Source organism: Girardinichthys multiradiatus, chromosome 18 (genome assembly GCF_021462225.1).
Source record: "Girardinichthys multiradiatus isolate DD_20200921_A chromosome 18, DD_fGirMul_XY1, whole genome shotgun sequence".
In the NCBI taxonomy this organism is placed as follows: domain Eukaryota; kingdom Metazoa; phylum Chordata; class Actinopteri; order Cyprinodontiformes; family Goodeidae; genus Girardinichthys; species Girardinichthys multiradiatus.
Genome location: NC_061810.1, coordinates 35486949 through 35503615, shown reverse-complemented (window position 1 = coordinate 35503615; position 16667 = coordinate 35486949). Strand labels below are relative to the sequence as shown.

Here is a 16667-nt window from a genome sequence, read left to right as displayed (position 1 = left end):
TCCTCTAGCAGGCCCTGTGCTCACTGTCTGGCACCATGGAGCTTAACAGACACATAACAGAACATCAGAAATGGCAGGTTCAGCACTGGCTACCAGTTGTTTTCAAGAATGAGAGCAGGATCCCTCTAAGCTCATGTGATAGACACGAAAGGGTCTAGAGAAGCTGCAGTTAATGTTACGCTGCCTGCAACATTGTTCAGCATGATCGGGGTGGTGGTGGGTCAGTGTTGGTCTGGAGAGGCACATCCATGGAAGGACGCAGACCTCTGTACAGGATAAATGATGGCACCTTGACTGCCATTAGGTATCGGGATGAAATCCTTACACCCATTGTTAGACATTTCACTGGTGCAGTGGGTCCTGGGTTCCTCCTAGTGCATGATAATCCCCAGATTCACATAGCAAGAATATGTAGGCAGATCCTGGAGGATGAAGGAATTGATACCATTGGCTGGTCTCCATGCTCCCCTGACCTAAATCTAATAGAACATCTCTGGGTCATCATATTTAGGTCCATCTGACACCACCAGGTGGCACCTGAGACTGTCCAGGAGCTCAGTGATGCCCTGGCCAGGACCCAAGAGAAGATACCCCAGCACACCATCAGTTCTCTCATAAGGAGCATTCCCTCACTTTGTCAGGCATGCATACAAGCACATGGGGACCAGATAAACTACTGAGGACTATTTTGAGCTGCTGCAATTACAATGCAGCAAATTGGACTAGCCTGCTGCATCAGTTTGCCAGTTTAGATTTCTCAGTAATTTTGGATCAAGCTCTCAGTGGGTTGATAATTTTCACTCTTCAAATGATGTGGCATCATTTTGTTCCTAACATCTCAGCCATACCTTATCTGTATAGACTTCAGCATTCTTTTTCCAATTGAGATCCGATGTTTTCAAAGTGTTCCTTAATTTTTTAGCTGTGTATTAGACTCCTTAAACTGTATTCCCACTAATGTACAAATCTTACCAAACTAAAATTCAGAATGTACAATATTCAAGATTTTATGATGCAAAAATTCAATCACCGTCATTCTGACAGAAGAGAAAATGATGTGAGTGGTGCATTATAATTAGGGATAGGTACCTTTCACATTTAATCGATATGGTACAGATACCCGGTACCTGGGAATCAATGCCGGTACTCAACAGTACTAGTTTTTGGGACTTTTGTGTGTTTGTGGTAATAAATGTTCATTTGTTTAATAATAAAAGCTCTACATTTTTTTCAAATTAAACATTTATTTCTCAATATATAAACTTTAATGAATTCATCATCCAGCTGTTTGTATTGTAACCGCTCACTTGTTTCAAACATTCCTTCTCCCATGTCGTTGGCTGCAGACGACGAGTCGCTAAGAGATGCAGGCGTGCCAACAGTGCCGTACGAAACCCGGCAAGTCTCAGCGGGTAAAACAAAAATAGAAATAACCAAGCCGGTGGAAATCAATCCTCACGCTTTACAAGACTGTGCACTCCGTTTTGCAATCCGTGCGCGCAGATTACTCAGTGAAATCTGTTGAGAGTTTAGAGGCATGACCCACACCTATGAGGTAAGTTCAGTGGATCTGTTGTCATATATAAACTTAACGCACTGCCATGTTACAATCACCACATTTTACAGGTGTGGGCCATGCTTCCAAACTCTCAACAGATGTCACTGAGTAATCTGCGAGCACGGATGACAGTTTATCAAACCTTGCAGACGGATTGCACAAACTGAGAGCACAGTCTTGTAATCCATCAGTACAGACTGCAAAAGTGTGGGCACGGATTTCCACCGGCTTCGTTTGTTTTTTACCCGCTGACACTTGCAGCCGCAGATCTGAGGCTGACTCTTCAGCTTTGAGAAAAATCTGGTGCTTAACCAGGAGCTTCCTCAGATTAGATCAGATTCCCGCCGCTGGTCTTGCACTTCGCCTCACAAATATTACAGCGACTGTAACACACATCGCATTTTGAAAAGTGGAGCCATACTTTCAAGCAATTTCCATCAGCCATGCTTTATTGACGGTACAAGCAGCTACTGACATCATCACATTCTTGTGCGTGCAATGCTATGATCATGTCCGGCATGGAAAATCACCCACTCTTCCGCTCCCTCAGTGTCACAATGATGCGTTTAAGTACTGAAACGTGGTACCGTCTGATTTCACGTGAATCAATTATCGGTAGTACCGATGGAATTCGGTCGGTACCTTTAAAAGTACATAATTTGGTACCCATCCCTAATCATAATGTTATGTCATTCACAGCAGCTTCGTCAATAAGGCTGCAGCAGGGAAGGCTTGCTGTTGGATTTCTTCCTGATGAAGTGAGAGCTTAAGAGGATCAGGAAATCAAAGACAATGGAGCAGTGCTGATTGGGATTCAGTGTAAAACTTTTACAACCAAGCAAAGTCGGATGTTTTTCCAGCAAAACCTTGAGATAACAGTGATTTAAAGCTCTGCCTTCTATTGGTCAAGCTCTCATTTTTAACATGAGTCAATTAAGTTTATATAACTGCAGAAGACTTAATTCAAATTTCATTAACTGGTGCAGCCCTAATGTACAGAATAAAAATTCATATAAACCATTTACTAATTTAACCAGAAATTGGTCTCACTGGTGCATCTCTAATTTAAAAAAAAACAAAAGCTTCAGTTACTTTCATTTTATAAAAATTATTAACAGAGCCAATAAGTGTGGCATTGGCGATGCTGTAATAAAGTCTTAATTTGGGATTTTCTTTCCTCCACCAATTAAAGTAACCTCAAATTTAGATTTTTCAGTGTGTGATTATGCTGCTGCAACCTACGTGTGAAGGGCACCGTATGTCTGTGCAAATGTGCAGAAACCTCCATACCAACAATAGCATCTTTGTCTCTGTTTTCCAAGTCGCCAATGGAGACAAAGTCACACTGCACCATGGGAACATCACAGTTGTCCTCGCAGGGAATGATGGTGGACTCTCCATTGAGAGTCATTTCATAGTCATTCTTCACTGATGTGTACTGCTTGTTTGCGATCTTCAGGGAGCCCTTGGAGATATAGTAGACCTGGTTCATGCAGGAGGATAAACCGGGTGTTAATCAGAGATCTGGGGAGCATTTCACCTGACTGAATGGTGCAAACGAGATAGGACTTGAGACAGCAGGGGAGGTAGGGAGGCATCAACAAAGGCTGGCAGATGATCATAAGCTGCTTATTGTATGGGTACGATGCTGCCAGATGACTCATTCATAGTCTCTGCGGTTTTAACTCGCAAAGTACTGGCAGCTGTTGACAGAACACTGTGCTGCCAAATCTGTCTTCAACAGCAAAGAGAAAGAAAGTTGCAGCGGATCATTTAGAGATCCTGGATCATTATGTGGAGGAAGAATCTCACCTTGCCAACCTCGATCAGAGAGAAGAACTTGTCAACTTCTTGGTTAAAGCCCGTCACTCTGATCTCTCCCTGTAGTCAAAAAAATAAAAAATAAAAATGTTTTAAATAACCGGTTTCAGACAGAGATCTTGGGGTCCATTTACACAGAATTAAAAAAAATAATTATTAAACTTACACTCTCATCTACAATCTCCATAGAGAAGAGTTTTCCATCACCACGAGAGTTGCTCCATGTACGAATTGAGCTCTTGTTGGTTACACGAGCGCGGATCGTCCACCTTTAGCAGAAATTAGGTTAGAATCGATCATTTAAGGAGGCTTTTGAAAGCAAAACTGTCCATTGTCTGAAGATATGCATGTATGAATGTATTTAGTCAATTCACTATCTCAATGTGCTGATCTTTGCAGTTTTTGAAAACTGGATTAACAAAGCTTTTTTCATTTTAAAATCTTTAACGCTTCTTCATTCTAGGTATTGTTTGTGCCTTTTAATACCAAGAAAGTAAAACGTTCTCTAATCCACCATTAACTGGTAGTCCCTTATTTGTTTCTACAAACAGTAACCACAAGGAAAGAAAACCCAATCATCACCACAGGCATGTCTACCCATGTTGTTTGTAGAACACATAAATACACTCAAGCATTTATTTGTTCTCAGTATATCAGAACTCAGGAAACAGATAGCTTAACATATTAAAACTTAAGGAAGGATGAGCACTGAAAGGTGATCTCAAATCCACCTCTGGTTTACATTTAATGTAAAAAGAAGTTTGGGTTTTTGTCCAGACCTGGAAAAAATGGTAAAAGCTAATTACATACTTTCCCATACTTAGACTAAAAAGAAACTGGATCATTTTAAACAGCTTTCTGCAACAACCGCACTCTTTGTTGTTACTTTGGGAAGGAGACTCCAGGTTATCTGCAAGCTACTTAGACAATTTCAGTACCAGAGTGGTACATGACAGAGATGTAAGAGGCCATTTAAACAGGGAAAAGGTATAAATATATTAAGTCAGGCTGTGAAAGAGCAACACATTCACCTGAAACCAGGAAGACTGAAAGGAGTACAGCAAAGGGGCTGCTCAAACCATTGTTTTTACAATACTAGGTGCACATACTGCTAATAGAAGATGTTAAGACAGTTTAAAACTCATCATTTAGTTTTTGTCTTAAAATATCAGTCAATAGGGACTGCTCTTGTTTGCAGCAGTGTGACTTCAACTCTATTAACAATAATTACACTAATAATGGCAGAAAGGCTAGGAATAAAATTACTTATCAACCTAAATTGTCAGGGAAAGGGTTAGATCTCCCTATTTGACAACCTGATCTATAGTTATTTTACTATAATGATGGAACATCAGATACACTAAGAGGGAAAAAACGTCAAAGATTCAGGTGACAACAGAAACCTTTGTGTTGGCAGGGCTCGTAAGTATAATACATTAAATTTCAATCATATTTACAAATACTGACAAATGAATGGACACTGAAATAAGCTGTTACTATCCCAACAACAAAGAAAGCATGCATACTGACTTGGACTGGTAGGGGTTGAGACTGGCGATGGGCACAACTTTGGAGCTCCCCCCTGGAGTATCAGGCAAAGCGGAAGGAGCCATCTTTATAAAGTCTCTTTTTAAATTTCTGGTCACTGTTTGAGAAACAAGAAGAAAAATACATGATCTGTGATGAGTACTGATGGATAAGAGTCAAAAGAGAGGTGAATACATTATTCATCACAGACAAATTAACAAAATTTAATTTCTTTGGATTGCAACTGCTTGATCCCTGAGATCATCTCACTTCACAGGGAAAGTTTCAAAGAATTTCCCACTGCTGACTTAACTCCTTCATAGTGGAGAGCTCTGAACAAGAAATAAAAATGTTATCAAACCAGGTGGCAAGATATGTGATCCAGCATTTTGGTGAGAAGCATGATTCACATTTCACAGAATCAGGCCAGAGTGTGAAATGTTATAACAAACTGGAGCTGATCTTCCTCTGGAGAGCGTTGCTGCCTCTCTTTGAGATTTCCGTCTGAAAAAGCATCGCGCATTTGATTTGTGTGCCTCTCACGTGGAGGATTAGAGTTCAAAGTGTCCACTTAAGTCCTCTAACTTTTGCAAGCCACTGCACTTCTGGTAATTAAGCCCCCAGATCATGCAGCACACAGAGAAATGAACAATGACTGTGCTGATGAGCCGGATGGCTGCCACAACCTTAATTCCCACATGGTAGATTTGAGGGATGAATACCTGCCATGACACACGCAAGAATACAGCAAAACCGCTCTAACAGCTGGATTTCACATCCCCCCAGGTCAAAGTTGCTTGTGCAACTAAGATCAGTTTCTAATCACTGACATGACCACCTTGTTGTCGTTCATGAACAAGTCAATTTTCTGAAATTAATCCACACCATGTTTGGTTACTCAAACAGAAGGTATATGAAATATCATGGCAGAAATACAAAGGCAAAGATGGATATGGATCGACGGCGGCTCATAGACAGGGAACCAGATGGTGAGCTCAAATTTCACCACAAAACAAAAATATTTCCATAAATTAAAAATGCGAGTTTGTCTACAAGGTCTGTTAAAATTATTTGTTTCATGTAAATATTTAGGTCTCCTATCTGCAACAGATAATTGCTGCCATCTGGTGGCCATTTATGATCTGTGTATTTAGTAGTTTGGTTGCTGTTTCAAACAGAAAATAAATTATATCTATTTTAACGGTTTAGCAGCTTCAACCAAAGCTTTCACTCACCTTCATTTCTATTTTGTTGCTGCAGAGGTGGTCTGCTTTCAGGGACTGGTGCTGGCTGCTGGCCTTTACTCTGACCTGCAAAGGAAAATTGACATTTAAACCATGACGGACTAATGCATCTCAATTTCAGTTGATACTGAACATGTCAACAATATACCGAAAATAATAAGAAATATGACATCATAAACAAGAGCAAAATAAGGCTAAATATATAAAAAAGTGGCTCAAACATGGATTTAGTTTTCAGATCTGAAAAGGAATGGGAAAGAAGCTTGACTTGATGTCTATGCTAATTTCCATGCATATTTACTGGACTGATGGCAGTTTAAATGATTGGAAAACATTTACCATCAGAATAAGGAGTAGGGTCTCCTATTTTACCAGCAACCTCTTCAGCAGGCTTGATGACTTCAATTTCTAAAATGATTACCACTCGTCTGTAATAAAAGACAATACAACGTTGAATGCATACGTTTAGGCCGAGCTTCCTCAAAAGTAGCTGAAATAATGTGATATTCCCAACAAATTCTATGAATTAATGAAGTCTACAGAGAAATCTTCATACCGTCCATCTTTGAGCATATTCGTCACCTGCCTCTTGAGGACACACACACAGTTTGGGACCAGGATGTTCTTCTCGGCCATGTAGTTTAGCTGAGTAGAGAGCATGAAGGCTGCCAACGTGCACAGAGGTGAAAGAAGAGATTTAAATCGGGGTGGAAAATACTGTCGGCTTAAAGAAATATGAAGCTTAAATCCTGCTGTGAATGTTTAGGAAAACCAATAAATGCAGGCATCATTTTCACATTTCAGATGACATTTAAATGTGAATCATAATGCTTTTCTTGTCAGTCACTCATAGTTCTTACACTATAACGTATATTACCCTATTAAAAAAATAAAAAACACAGTAAAATGTGCAGACTGGAGAAGCCTCCGCTTCAATCCCTAATCTAGTTACTAGTTGGTCAAACTGCTAGATTTCCAGATTGCCATCCCGCTGCCTAGAAATGAAATATTTACAAAGGAAAACTATTTAAAAAAAACAAAAAAACTAATAGATTCGGTGCCTAATGTTGTTGGGAAATCCTGACAAAAACTAGTTAACTGTCAACTTATTCCTAACAATGCAAAAACTATGGACGTTTCACAAAAGCTTCATCAGATTGTGTACCATGTCACTTCATCTGTAGATGCAGTTTTATAATACCTTTGAGAATTTTGCTAAACATTGCTTTCCAGCTTATAATTAACATAATTATATTATTTTATGCTAAAACACACAATTACAAATGGTAGTTCGTGACATAAAAGGAATCGCATTCATGCAAAAACTAATTAAAAATAAAGTAACTTACATGACAGTGTGTGTTGTCCATCGCTCATCATCACCCTAAAGCGAGAGGGCCCACTTCCTCCATCGATCTTGCGAATGTTCTAAAATAAAAAAGTTAAATTGTTGACTAAATTGATATATTATGATGGTGTAACAGAACTGTTTGTGAAGTAGAACAATAAGAAAAAATGGCATAAGATGAGAGGACAAAAAAAAAAAACAAATAAATAAATCACAAAATACTACAGGATGGTTGGTAGATAATAATAATAATAATAATTTCAATCCCTCCTTACAGTATACGGTAAGTCTCATATCGGTTACTGACGAGGGTTTTGAACTACCATCAAAATCCCTGGTTACAAGTTAAACCTTGATAGAAAACATATTTGGAAGAAGCAAGAAGAAATTAATGAAGCAGCACAAATTTAGCATTTACCTAAATTAAATGTGAGGCTTAGTATGAAAATATATTTAGGACCTTTGAGACATAAGACTAATATAAATAGATTAAAGAGACTTTAAAACTTTCAGACCCAAAGGAACCACTATTTAAAGCAGAACATTATCTGCTACTGTTTTCAATTGTGAGAACATAAGAATATTCATAAAAGACAAAACTTAAATTAAGCATTTTGGAGACGTTTGAGTCACAACCTTTCTCAGGTTTGAAAGTAAAATCAGATAGCCTACATAAATCAGCCCAGATATTTACATTTAAATACGCTGTCTTGATTTTTTTTAAGTCATTTTAAAGATATTTCATACGAACTGTCTGCTTTCGCCATACTAATTTTTTGAAAAATTTAGAAACGTTTTTGTACTGTAAATACAGAGATTAGTTGTTGTTTACAGAATGATAAATATAGTTGAATCAGGCGACTTTATCAAAACACATCAAACAAAAGGCTAGATTAGAAAGTCATGTGAATGCCATATGGGTTTAATTTAACTTATGGCGCGACAGCTGAAGTTACAAAACGGCATAGTTACTCACCACCAACTGAAGCACTGCTTCGTTCCAACCGCTGCCATTTGCTAAAGCCTGCAAAAACATTTAGACTGACTGAGTCAACTCAATTTTCACTAATATCTCATCACATAAACACACATTTTGAATCAAATTAGCTTACAAACTTATTGCTAGCTGACTTCGACTATAATTGTGATTTATTCAGTTGTATTTTCTGTTATTTACAAAAATGATCACTAAAATATAAAAGTATATATTTGCTCTATTCAAGTTCAACTCAAACATTAGGCAAACGTATGAATGTCAGCTAGCTACTGCACATAACAAAGATAGATACATAATTCGGAAATATCTAACCTTAACATGCTTTACAACATCTCGTTACCACAATAGTTTTATTTATAAAATTAGCCTTACCTCAATCGCGCCCGCTGAGAGATTTGCCATGACTGCAAGAAGGTGGTTTATTAATAAAATACGACTGAATTTGGTGGCTAGTAGACAAACAGCTGGACGAACCTCACTGATAACAGCTTCTAAACTGTCTGTGGCGCCAAAGGCTTTGACAAGGCGCGCGCGCGAAGCGTTAAGTATGTTGTCCGTTTCCGTTTCCGTTCACTGATCTGAGCTCAGTTTAGGATCCTTCACAACAGAGTTGCAGCAGAGCGAAGAGTCGCCACAAAACTGACCTGAGATCAGCCGCGCCAAAGCGAATGTGACGTTGATTTCATGTGATGCGTTCAATGAGACACTAGAACAGGGGAGTTTTAATTTATGGATATTATATCCAAAAAAAGACGGAAAATGTTGACTCAGATCTATAAATACTTGTGTTGTTGCTTTTTAAACAAAACGATACCACAAATAGTAAATAAGGAAATACCACACTGTTAAATAGAGGAACACAGGGCTACATGGTATACTGAAGAAGCTATGGTAAACAGAACAAAAATGCGTCATTGTTCAGTCTCGGGACAACCCCCCTTTAACATAAGAGGTGGATCTTCAGCTATTTCTGACAATGGTCAGAAAATTAAAATGCTATTTATCTCAGTAATTTCTCTAATAAAGCAAAACGCATTTTGCATAGAAAAGTTACACACTAAGTGATGTATTATTTATTTCTGTTCATTTTGGTGGTTACAGAAAATAAAAAATAAGTTTCTCGACAGATAAGAAAATTACATAACACTAATTAAACATTATTTTTATACAGAAATGTTAAAACCAAAAGCCAACACAATCAGGAGAAGGACAACTGCTGAACAAGCAGTTGTCTCTAGAATGTAATGTAAGAAACTGACTGCTCAAAGAATTCAGAATTGAAGCATAATAATGAAAGTTAATTGGAAGGAAAAAGTGGCATGGATGCAGAAACAACAGGGATAATGGGGGAGATTCACAAGACGTGGGCTGTTCAGCGGTCCAAAGTCCCATTTTCAGATAAAAGTTAATTCTACACTTATTTCAAAATCTGCTTGTGCTGGTGTGTGCTTTATCAAGTTCAAAAACAACTGAGCCATCTATCACAAAATTTAAAAGAACTTAAAGTGCTTCTTGAGGAGAGATTTCCTTTGGGCTTCCTTAACACCTCAGCGGAGCCCCAGGACTATTGCCGTCGAATCACACTGCAACGATGCAATAATTCATGCCAGACTAAGTATTGAACGCATATGGACTCAGGACATACCTCTCAGTATGTCCACTTCTCTGAATAAAAAAAATACATATCTTTTAAAATATTCATATTTTGAGTTTTCATCAGCTGAAAGCCATAATCATCCAAAGAAATGTCTGAAATATATGACTCTGTATGTAAATAATTTGTGCAACAGATGAGTTTGCCTTTTCAATTAGATCACTGAAATAATTTGGTTTATTGAGATGCAGCTCATGTAGAAATAATAGAAACATAATTTAATTTATTTATTTGTTTCAGTTCACCTGTAAGAGATATAGCTATTTTTAAGATGGAGCCTAATAGTATGCATTTCCACTGTGTACGCCATATAGACATTTCTATTTTCTAGCTGATATGTAAAAGTGTTTAAAATAGTATACATTTTATGAACGGATTAGAGAACATTAATTTGATAACCTCTATTTTCTCTGGTCTTTACTAAAACTATAAAAACATTTATACAAACACAACCTTTTATTTCATTTAAGATCATAATCCATAGCATGATGGGATTCAGATAATACATGTATTTACCTACAACATATCAAATTTAAAAAGTCCAGGAACATGCAGAATTAAGCAGTATCTTTGAAATCGTGCCAGACTGATTCTGTTCTTACATGTTGACATCTTGAAAAAATCCAAATAATACACCATACTGGTGTATTATTTTGTAAGAAAACAGACAACGTTTTTCTTTTCACAAATATTTTGTTCCATAAAAGTAAGACTGTAGACACAGGATGTACAATCATCTTACTGGTTTGAGTTTTCCTGGGAAAAAAGAAATTGATTTTAGTCCCTATTTAGGATGCTTTACAAATGAGCCCATGTGATTCTTGTCAACTGGGAATCCCACTTTATCTTTGCTTCCAAGTTCTCCCCTCTGCTGGACAGGGGCACCAGGATTGGGATTGTTGATGACACCCATGAAGACTGGTATCTGAGTTACATCGTCCATAAGCACAAAGAAAAAGGGCTGAGTGAGGTGAAAAATAGGATTGGATGCCCTCGAGATGATGGTAGTTGTGGCAGCAGCAGCCCTCGCACCGTCCTCATTTATTTCCATGCCAGACTTGTGCATAACACTGGACACCAGCAGGGGGCCATGTGCAATCCCAGCCAAATTGGGATTTAGGAACATCTCCCCAAGACCTAGGACAAAACCACAATTAAAGAGGTAGTGCATGGAAAAAATTCTTAACATTTACAGATGTGTAAAGATTTTGACTTACCCAATTTGGTAAGAACTTCCTGCAACTCTTGGGAATATTCCAGTTTGAATTTAGGAATTTTAACTTGAGCAGCCCTTTCTTTGGGTAAACGTTCATACAAGTCAGAGAAATTTAGATTTGAAGAAAGTGAAGACACGTTCACTTTTCCTGATTCAGGCATGATAACCAACAAACTCATGTCCTTTGTGAATGGGAATCTTGCCACCTGCAAGAGAAAAGGCATTGTGTTTTAAGTAAAACAGAGATAATGACATCATTTTAGTTTCTGAAGTTTTTGTGTTTTAGATATTTTAGAACCGAGTCGTTTCATGTCAACTTCACTTTATTTTTGCTTGTTTGTTTTGTTGCTATTCCTTAGTAGAGTGTTTATTCTAAAAATTGAGAAATCCCAAACTATGGCGCAGATTTGTATTTTTCCTGTGTAGTATTTACAATTGGATAGCCTCTATTTTTTCCAAAATGTTCGATTTTACTACTGAAGCCTATTTATTTTTTTGCATGAATAGATGTTTATGAGTGCATACTTCATACACAATAGCCTTTACACAGTAAAAGGTTTTAGAGAATTTGAATGAGATTTTTGTCCAATCCTGACACCTAAAATGCGTCAAAGCAAAAATGAAATATAGATAAATGTTTTAAATCTGCTGTTAATGAAACAGGTTTATCTATCCATTTAATTTAAGTTAAATAAATCCAGAAAAAAAACTCTTACAAATGTAGGATTAACATTCAATTTAAAAAATCATGATTCGACAAATTTGTTTGCATTTTATTTAAAAATAAATCTCTAGAACAAACAAAACTCCAAAAACTTTATAGATGGTGTACTTTACCTGAGCCTCCAGCTCATTATCAATGAAAAAACTCAGCTGATGTTTGGCATCTTCCATCATATCAACATCCACCATATGCAAATCATCAAGGTAAAAGACGCCTTTGGAGGTAAAGTTTGGGTCAAATCGAGCTTTCCATTCTCCTGTCGAACAAATGGAAAATAGGTTCTCATTTTTAGTCAGCAGCATCCTTAAAATAATAAAAAAAAATGTTTATAAAGAAACAATCATTAAAGTTATTTGATAGCTTAAAGAAGAAAAAATACTAGATTACGTTCTTAAAGGCATAAAGATGCATGTAAATAAATTAGAATGTCAAGAAAAATTTATTCAGTTACTAAATTCAACATTGAATCTTGCATAAAGATTCATTACACACAGAACGTGTTTTAAGGGTTTATTTCTGCTAATCTTGAAAATAGCTAACAGCTAATGAACACCAAATATTCAGTTTCTTAGAAAATTAGGATAATATGTAAGACCAACAAAAAACGGATTTTTACTATAGAAAGGTTATGTTCACCCCAGCTTGTCTTACTAAAGAAGCTGGCTCTTCACAAAGTGCTGTGTTCAAGAATATTATTGAAAAGCTGGGTGAAAGGAAAACGTGTCATAGAAACAGGTTTAGAAGCAACAAGGATAACCTCAGAATTGAACGGATTGTGAAGCAAAAGCTCATTCAAGAGTCTGGCTTAGTGTTAACCAGCTTCTTTAGCAATGTGGCTTACCCACATAAAGGTTACCAATAACTGTCTGCTGGACAACTGTCAAGTCAGTAGTATTCCCCACAGCTGTGTCAGCCAAAAAGATAACATTTATGTAATTAAAAATTCCTTATTTCCTTTTTTTATGGAATATTACATTTTCTGAGCTACTAAATTGGAGTCATAAAACATACTAGAAATATATACTTGACAAATTTAACTCCGTTTGTAATGATTGTCTCTGAGTTTCACTTTTTGAACTGAATTTATAAAATAAACAAGCTATTCAATGATATTCAAATTTATTAAGACACACCTGTAAGTTATAAGCTTATGTGTTTGCTAGTCACCTTTGAAATAAACAGCATTGATGAGCATGACAAGCAGATTGGATGGTAAAGAAGACAGGAAGTCGGTCATTTTTCCTTGTGTTGCATTTTCTACCCATTCATTTATCTGCTGAAGGCTTTCCACTATTGCTGGTTCTGAGTCATAAAACCGCAGAGACTCACTCAAAAATTCTTGCTTTACCTGAAACCCTAAAACAAAAAGAAAAACATGTTTAGATTTATTGTTCAAAATCAGAGATTTTAATAGGAAACTAACAGACAAATAAGGCGTTTTACTTGTAGTGTTAGAACAAAAAAAGACCTGGGACTAACCTTGGCGGAAAAACATGCGTGTGGCAATTTGCATGTCGCTGTTTCTAAGCTGTCTCAAGACATTACGCAGAGACTCGTGATAACAGGGTACAGCATTTTCATGCAGGTGATACATCAGCAGCTCTTCTGTCTCATTTTGCGCACCTTAAAAAGACACATAATTCCACAGTTCAATTTTAAGTATGCTACTAGAAAGTAGGATAATTCAGCAAAGATAGTAAATTCATATAGAAACATTCTCTGCAGGGCTTGCATACCTAAAGCCAGCTGTGAGAGGGCCAGAGATATGCTTAGAGGAGAAATAATGACATTTGACTGCTCTGTTGTTGTCTCCAGGTTTTGTAAGAGCTGCACACCCAATCTCTGAATTGCAGCAGTGATAATTTGTTTGGTGTCAGGGCTTTGACTGATGGCCTGACAACTATCCCCCTCTTCTTCATCTGGTGACGTCTTGATTGTCGGTGGAACAGACGGCGCACTAACAGTTGTTTCTGTTAGAGTTACTGGCTCTGGGGTACCCTGGCTTTCTTCTTCCTGTAGACAAGAATAACCAGGATCCAAACCAAGTACTATCAATAATAAGCATGCCTATTAAATACTAAATTCTCAATTCTTACTTCTATGGGTTGACTGGGAACTAGAGGAATTAGGGGGACTGAATGATCTTCTGCCACTTCAGCATTCTGTTCAGCACAAGATAGCAGAGAACAGAGTTCTTTAAAGGTATTCTGTAATCAATAAAGACTTTTAGAGAAGTTATTTGAGTGATTTACAATAGATCCTTGGCTGCAGAGACAAATCAACAGGAGTGTCAGACAGAGGTCCATATCCATGAAAAGTATCTGTAAGAGAAAAAAATATATATCAACCAATAAGATAACTTTTTCTCAGAGGCTTACCTTTCTCGATTATAACATTGTAGTGTTACACAATAAGCAAATAATTGCAGAAGATCCATATTTCCATAATTAAGTTAAAATAAAAACATTTTTAATTTCTAAATACTTTTTCTGTAGGTTGGTCTACAGATTTTAAACACTTAATCTATTTTAAGGAACTCAGATGACCTAAAAAAAAAAAAAAAGGTGAAAATCATTAATCTTGAACAAAAGTAGAAGCTGGTACCAAATCAACCATAATCTGCAAACCTTGTGCTTTCTGCCTTTATCCAGCATTAAAGTTCTTTCTGAAGCAGCAATTAAATGCTACATACATTTAGAAATAAGTTTAATTACAAACATATTACATTTTGAACAATCAATCTCAATCTGAGACAAAAAAAAAAAAAAAATGAGTCTTAAACTGGTCCAATGTGCTTTAAAGAATACAATTTCAAATATGTTTACCTTTTTTTAAGTGAAAAGAAAACCCTCTTGGCTTGTCCAAAAAAAGGAGAACCTATTGTACTGTGAAGGGCTAAATTCCCTGAGAGTAAAAGATTGGCAGTTGCTCAGCAAAGTTAAATATCAACTTGCATTGATCTGGGGGCTTGTACAAACCACTATTTGTTTGTAAAAGCAGCTACCGGGACTCATCCGGGGTTAAATATCCACGCTTGAATTATGCTGTTATTTTGCATGTCAGTGGGCCGGCAACATGACAAAACTTAATCCCTCACAGTAAACATGACAAAACAGTTACTAAAGCATGGCTAATCATGTGTGTGGATAAACAAAACATGCTGACTTCAAGCTGAGATCAAACACCAGGGAACATGCTCCTGCATTTCCCAGAAGACCTGGATTTTGACATGTCAGTTAAACATCAGGGGCACCAAAATCCCTCTGCTGAGCCAAAAACTCCCACGTTAAGGTTCAAATTATCCAATGAGCAGTACAGAAAGAATTACATAAAAAATGTATTATACCATCAAGCAAAATATCTTGCAAATAATATGACTGTCATCTGCAAAGACAAAGAGGACTTTGTAGTCTGTCCCAAAGTGGTTAGACTAAGATAGGAAAGCAACACTAGGAGTCATGATGAATCACAAAAAACAGGAACACACTGAAATGGAGAATTTTATTAAACAAGTTAATAATTTAATGTTGTCACAACTTCTCTTATTTTATGTTTTGATTTCTGCTCCATAAGTTAGCATGTTACCAGAACAATATGCTCTTTAGGCAGAGAATTAAAGAAGCCAACTATTTTGCAACATAAAAGCTCGTGTTATACAAAGTGCAGAGCGTTCATTGTTTTATGCTACTTGACTTTAAAAACTGGAATGTCAAACAACCAAAATATTTCTTAAAGGTTACATAACAAAGGTGACACAAAAAAAAACAATGTTTCTTTCTCTTGGCATTGACTGGTTCTCCAGTGCCTTAAAAAACTTTTTAAACCTCTTGAATTTTTCTGTTTTGTGACATTATAACCAGACAGTTCATTGTATTGTATTATGAGTTTATTGGATAGACCAACATAAAGCAGTGGATAATTGCAGACAGGAAAATTATTGTTTTAACGATTTTTAACAATTATGGGGAAGTGGGCAGAGAGAGAAGGGGGAAGACTTAAAGCAAAGGTCCCATAAATCTGGAGTCAAACCACGCATGGTTGTGTGGAGGACTAATAGCCTCTGTGTATGCGGCTAAACCACTACATCATGCATTAGATACATTTTTCAAAATGTATGTTTGTATGATTTTTATTTGTTTTAACAAATAAAAATCCAAAAAGTGTTGTGTTTACCGTCAGTACTGTAATACTCGCAAAAAGAATCTAATGTAACTAATTGCCTTCAGATGTCACCTAGTTAGTTAGTTAGTAAAGTCCAGTGTTAAAAAACTAACACTGAACATCACCTTCAACAAATTGTTTCCCACATTAAAACATGGTGGTGGTGGTGGCGGCATCATGCTGTGGGGATGATTTTCTTCAGTCAGGACGTGAAAGCTGGACACGATTAAAGATACTCTCCATTCAATCTCCATCCAAACATTTGGGCAATTTTGTAGAGAATGGGGAAAAAATGTCTGTCTCTAGATGGGCAAAGCTGGTAAATTCAAAGGATTTGCTGCTGTAATAGCAACAAAAAGAGGTTCTACATATGACTTAAGTGGGCTAAATACAAAATCTAAACCTTTCTGAATTTTA

General features: G+C 36.9%; 3 protein-coding genes across 4 annotated transcripts in view; all 3 read right to left on the bottom strand.

Annotated features, from left to right (window-relative positions):
- rpa1 (replication protein A1) overlaps positions 1 to 9028 on the bottom strand; it is a 33426-nt gene extending 24398 nt beyond the window's left edge. The window contains exons 1-10 of the mRNA XM_047390723.1: positions 8868 to 9028; positions 8475 to 8522; positions 7500 to 7578; positions 6707 to 6815; positions 6490 to 6578; positions 6142 to 6216; positions 4910 to 5024; positions 3546 to 3648; positions 3371 to 3439; positions 2849 to 3041 (exon numbers count right to left, since the gene is read on the bottom strand). Coding sequence (XP_047246679.1) covers positions 2849 to 3041; positions 3371 to 3439; positions 3546 to 3648; positions 4910 to 5024; positions 6142 to 6216; positions 6490 to 6578; positions 6707 to 6815; positions 7500 to 7578; positions 8475 to 8522; positions 8868 to 8897 — 910 coding nt within the window. The 5' untranslated portion in view covers positions 8898 to 9028. The remainder of the gene's footprint in view (positions 1 to 2848; positions 3042 to 3370; positions 3440 to 3545; positions 3649 to 4909; positions 5025 to 6141; positions 6217 to 6489; positions 6579 to 6706; positions 6816 to 7499; positions 7579 to 8474; positions 8523 to 8867) is intronic.
- Positions 9029 to 10586: 1558 nt separating this feature from the next.
- serpinf2b (serpin peptidase inhibitor, clade F (alpha-2 antiplasmin, pigment epithelium derived factor), member 2b) lies at positions 10587 to 15070 on the bottom strand. Its single transcript, XM_047391270.1, has 9 exons — positions 14915 to 15070; positions 14342 to 14410; positions 14186 to 14251; positions 13826 to 14102; positions 13569 to 13712; positions 13257 to 13445; positions 12203 to 12345; positions 11367 to 11571; positions 10587 to 11286 (listed from the first exon to the last, which is right to left on the bottom strand). The coding sequence occupies exons 2-9, from the start codon at positions 14399 to 14401 to the stop codon at positions 10934 to 10936; spliced, it is 1437 nt and encodes a 478-aa protein (XP_047247226.1). The 5' UTR covers positions 14402 to 14410; positions 14915 to 15070; the 3' UTR covers positions 10587 to 10933.
- A 1192-nt stretch (positions 15071 to 16262) lies between these two features.
- The window catches only part of wdr81 (WD repeat domain 81), a 19528-nt gene continuing 19123 nt past the window's right edge, over positions 16263 to 16667 (bottom strand). For both annotated transcript variants that reach the window (XM_047391268.1, XM_047391269.1), the window contains exon 12: positions 16263 to 16667. This exon is cut by the window's right edge and continues 1367 nt beyond it. The gene's annotated coding sequence lies outside the window, so the exon portion shown is untranslated.

Bases quoted from the DNA above. Each gene is read 5' to 3' on its own strand.
- serpinf2b (XM_047391270.1), bottom strand. From the start codon at position 14,401: ATGGATATGGACCTCTGTCTGACACTCCTGTTGATTTGTCTCTGCAGC. The intron at 14,252-14,341 runs GTAAATCACTCA...TGTGCTGAACAG, and splicing joins TCTGCAGCCAAGGATCTATT to AATGCTGAAGTGGCAGAAGA. The intron at 12,346-13,256 runs GTGACTAGCAAA...TTTGTTCGACAG, and splicing joins CAATGCTGTTTATTTCAAAG to GAGAATGGAAAGCTCGATTT.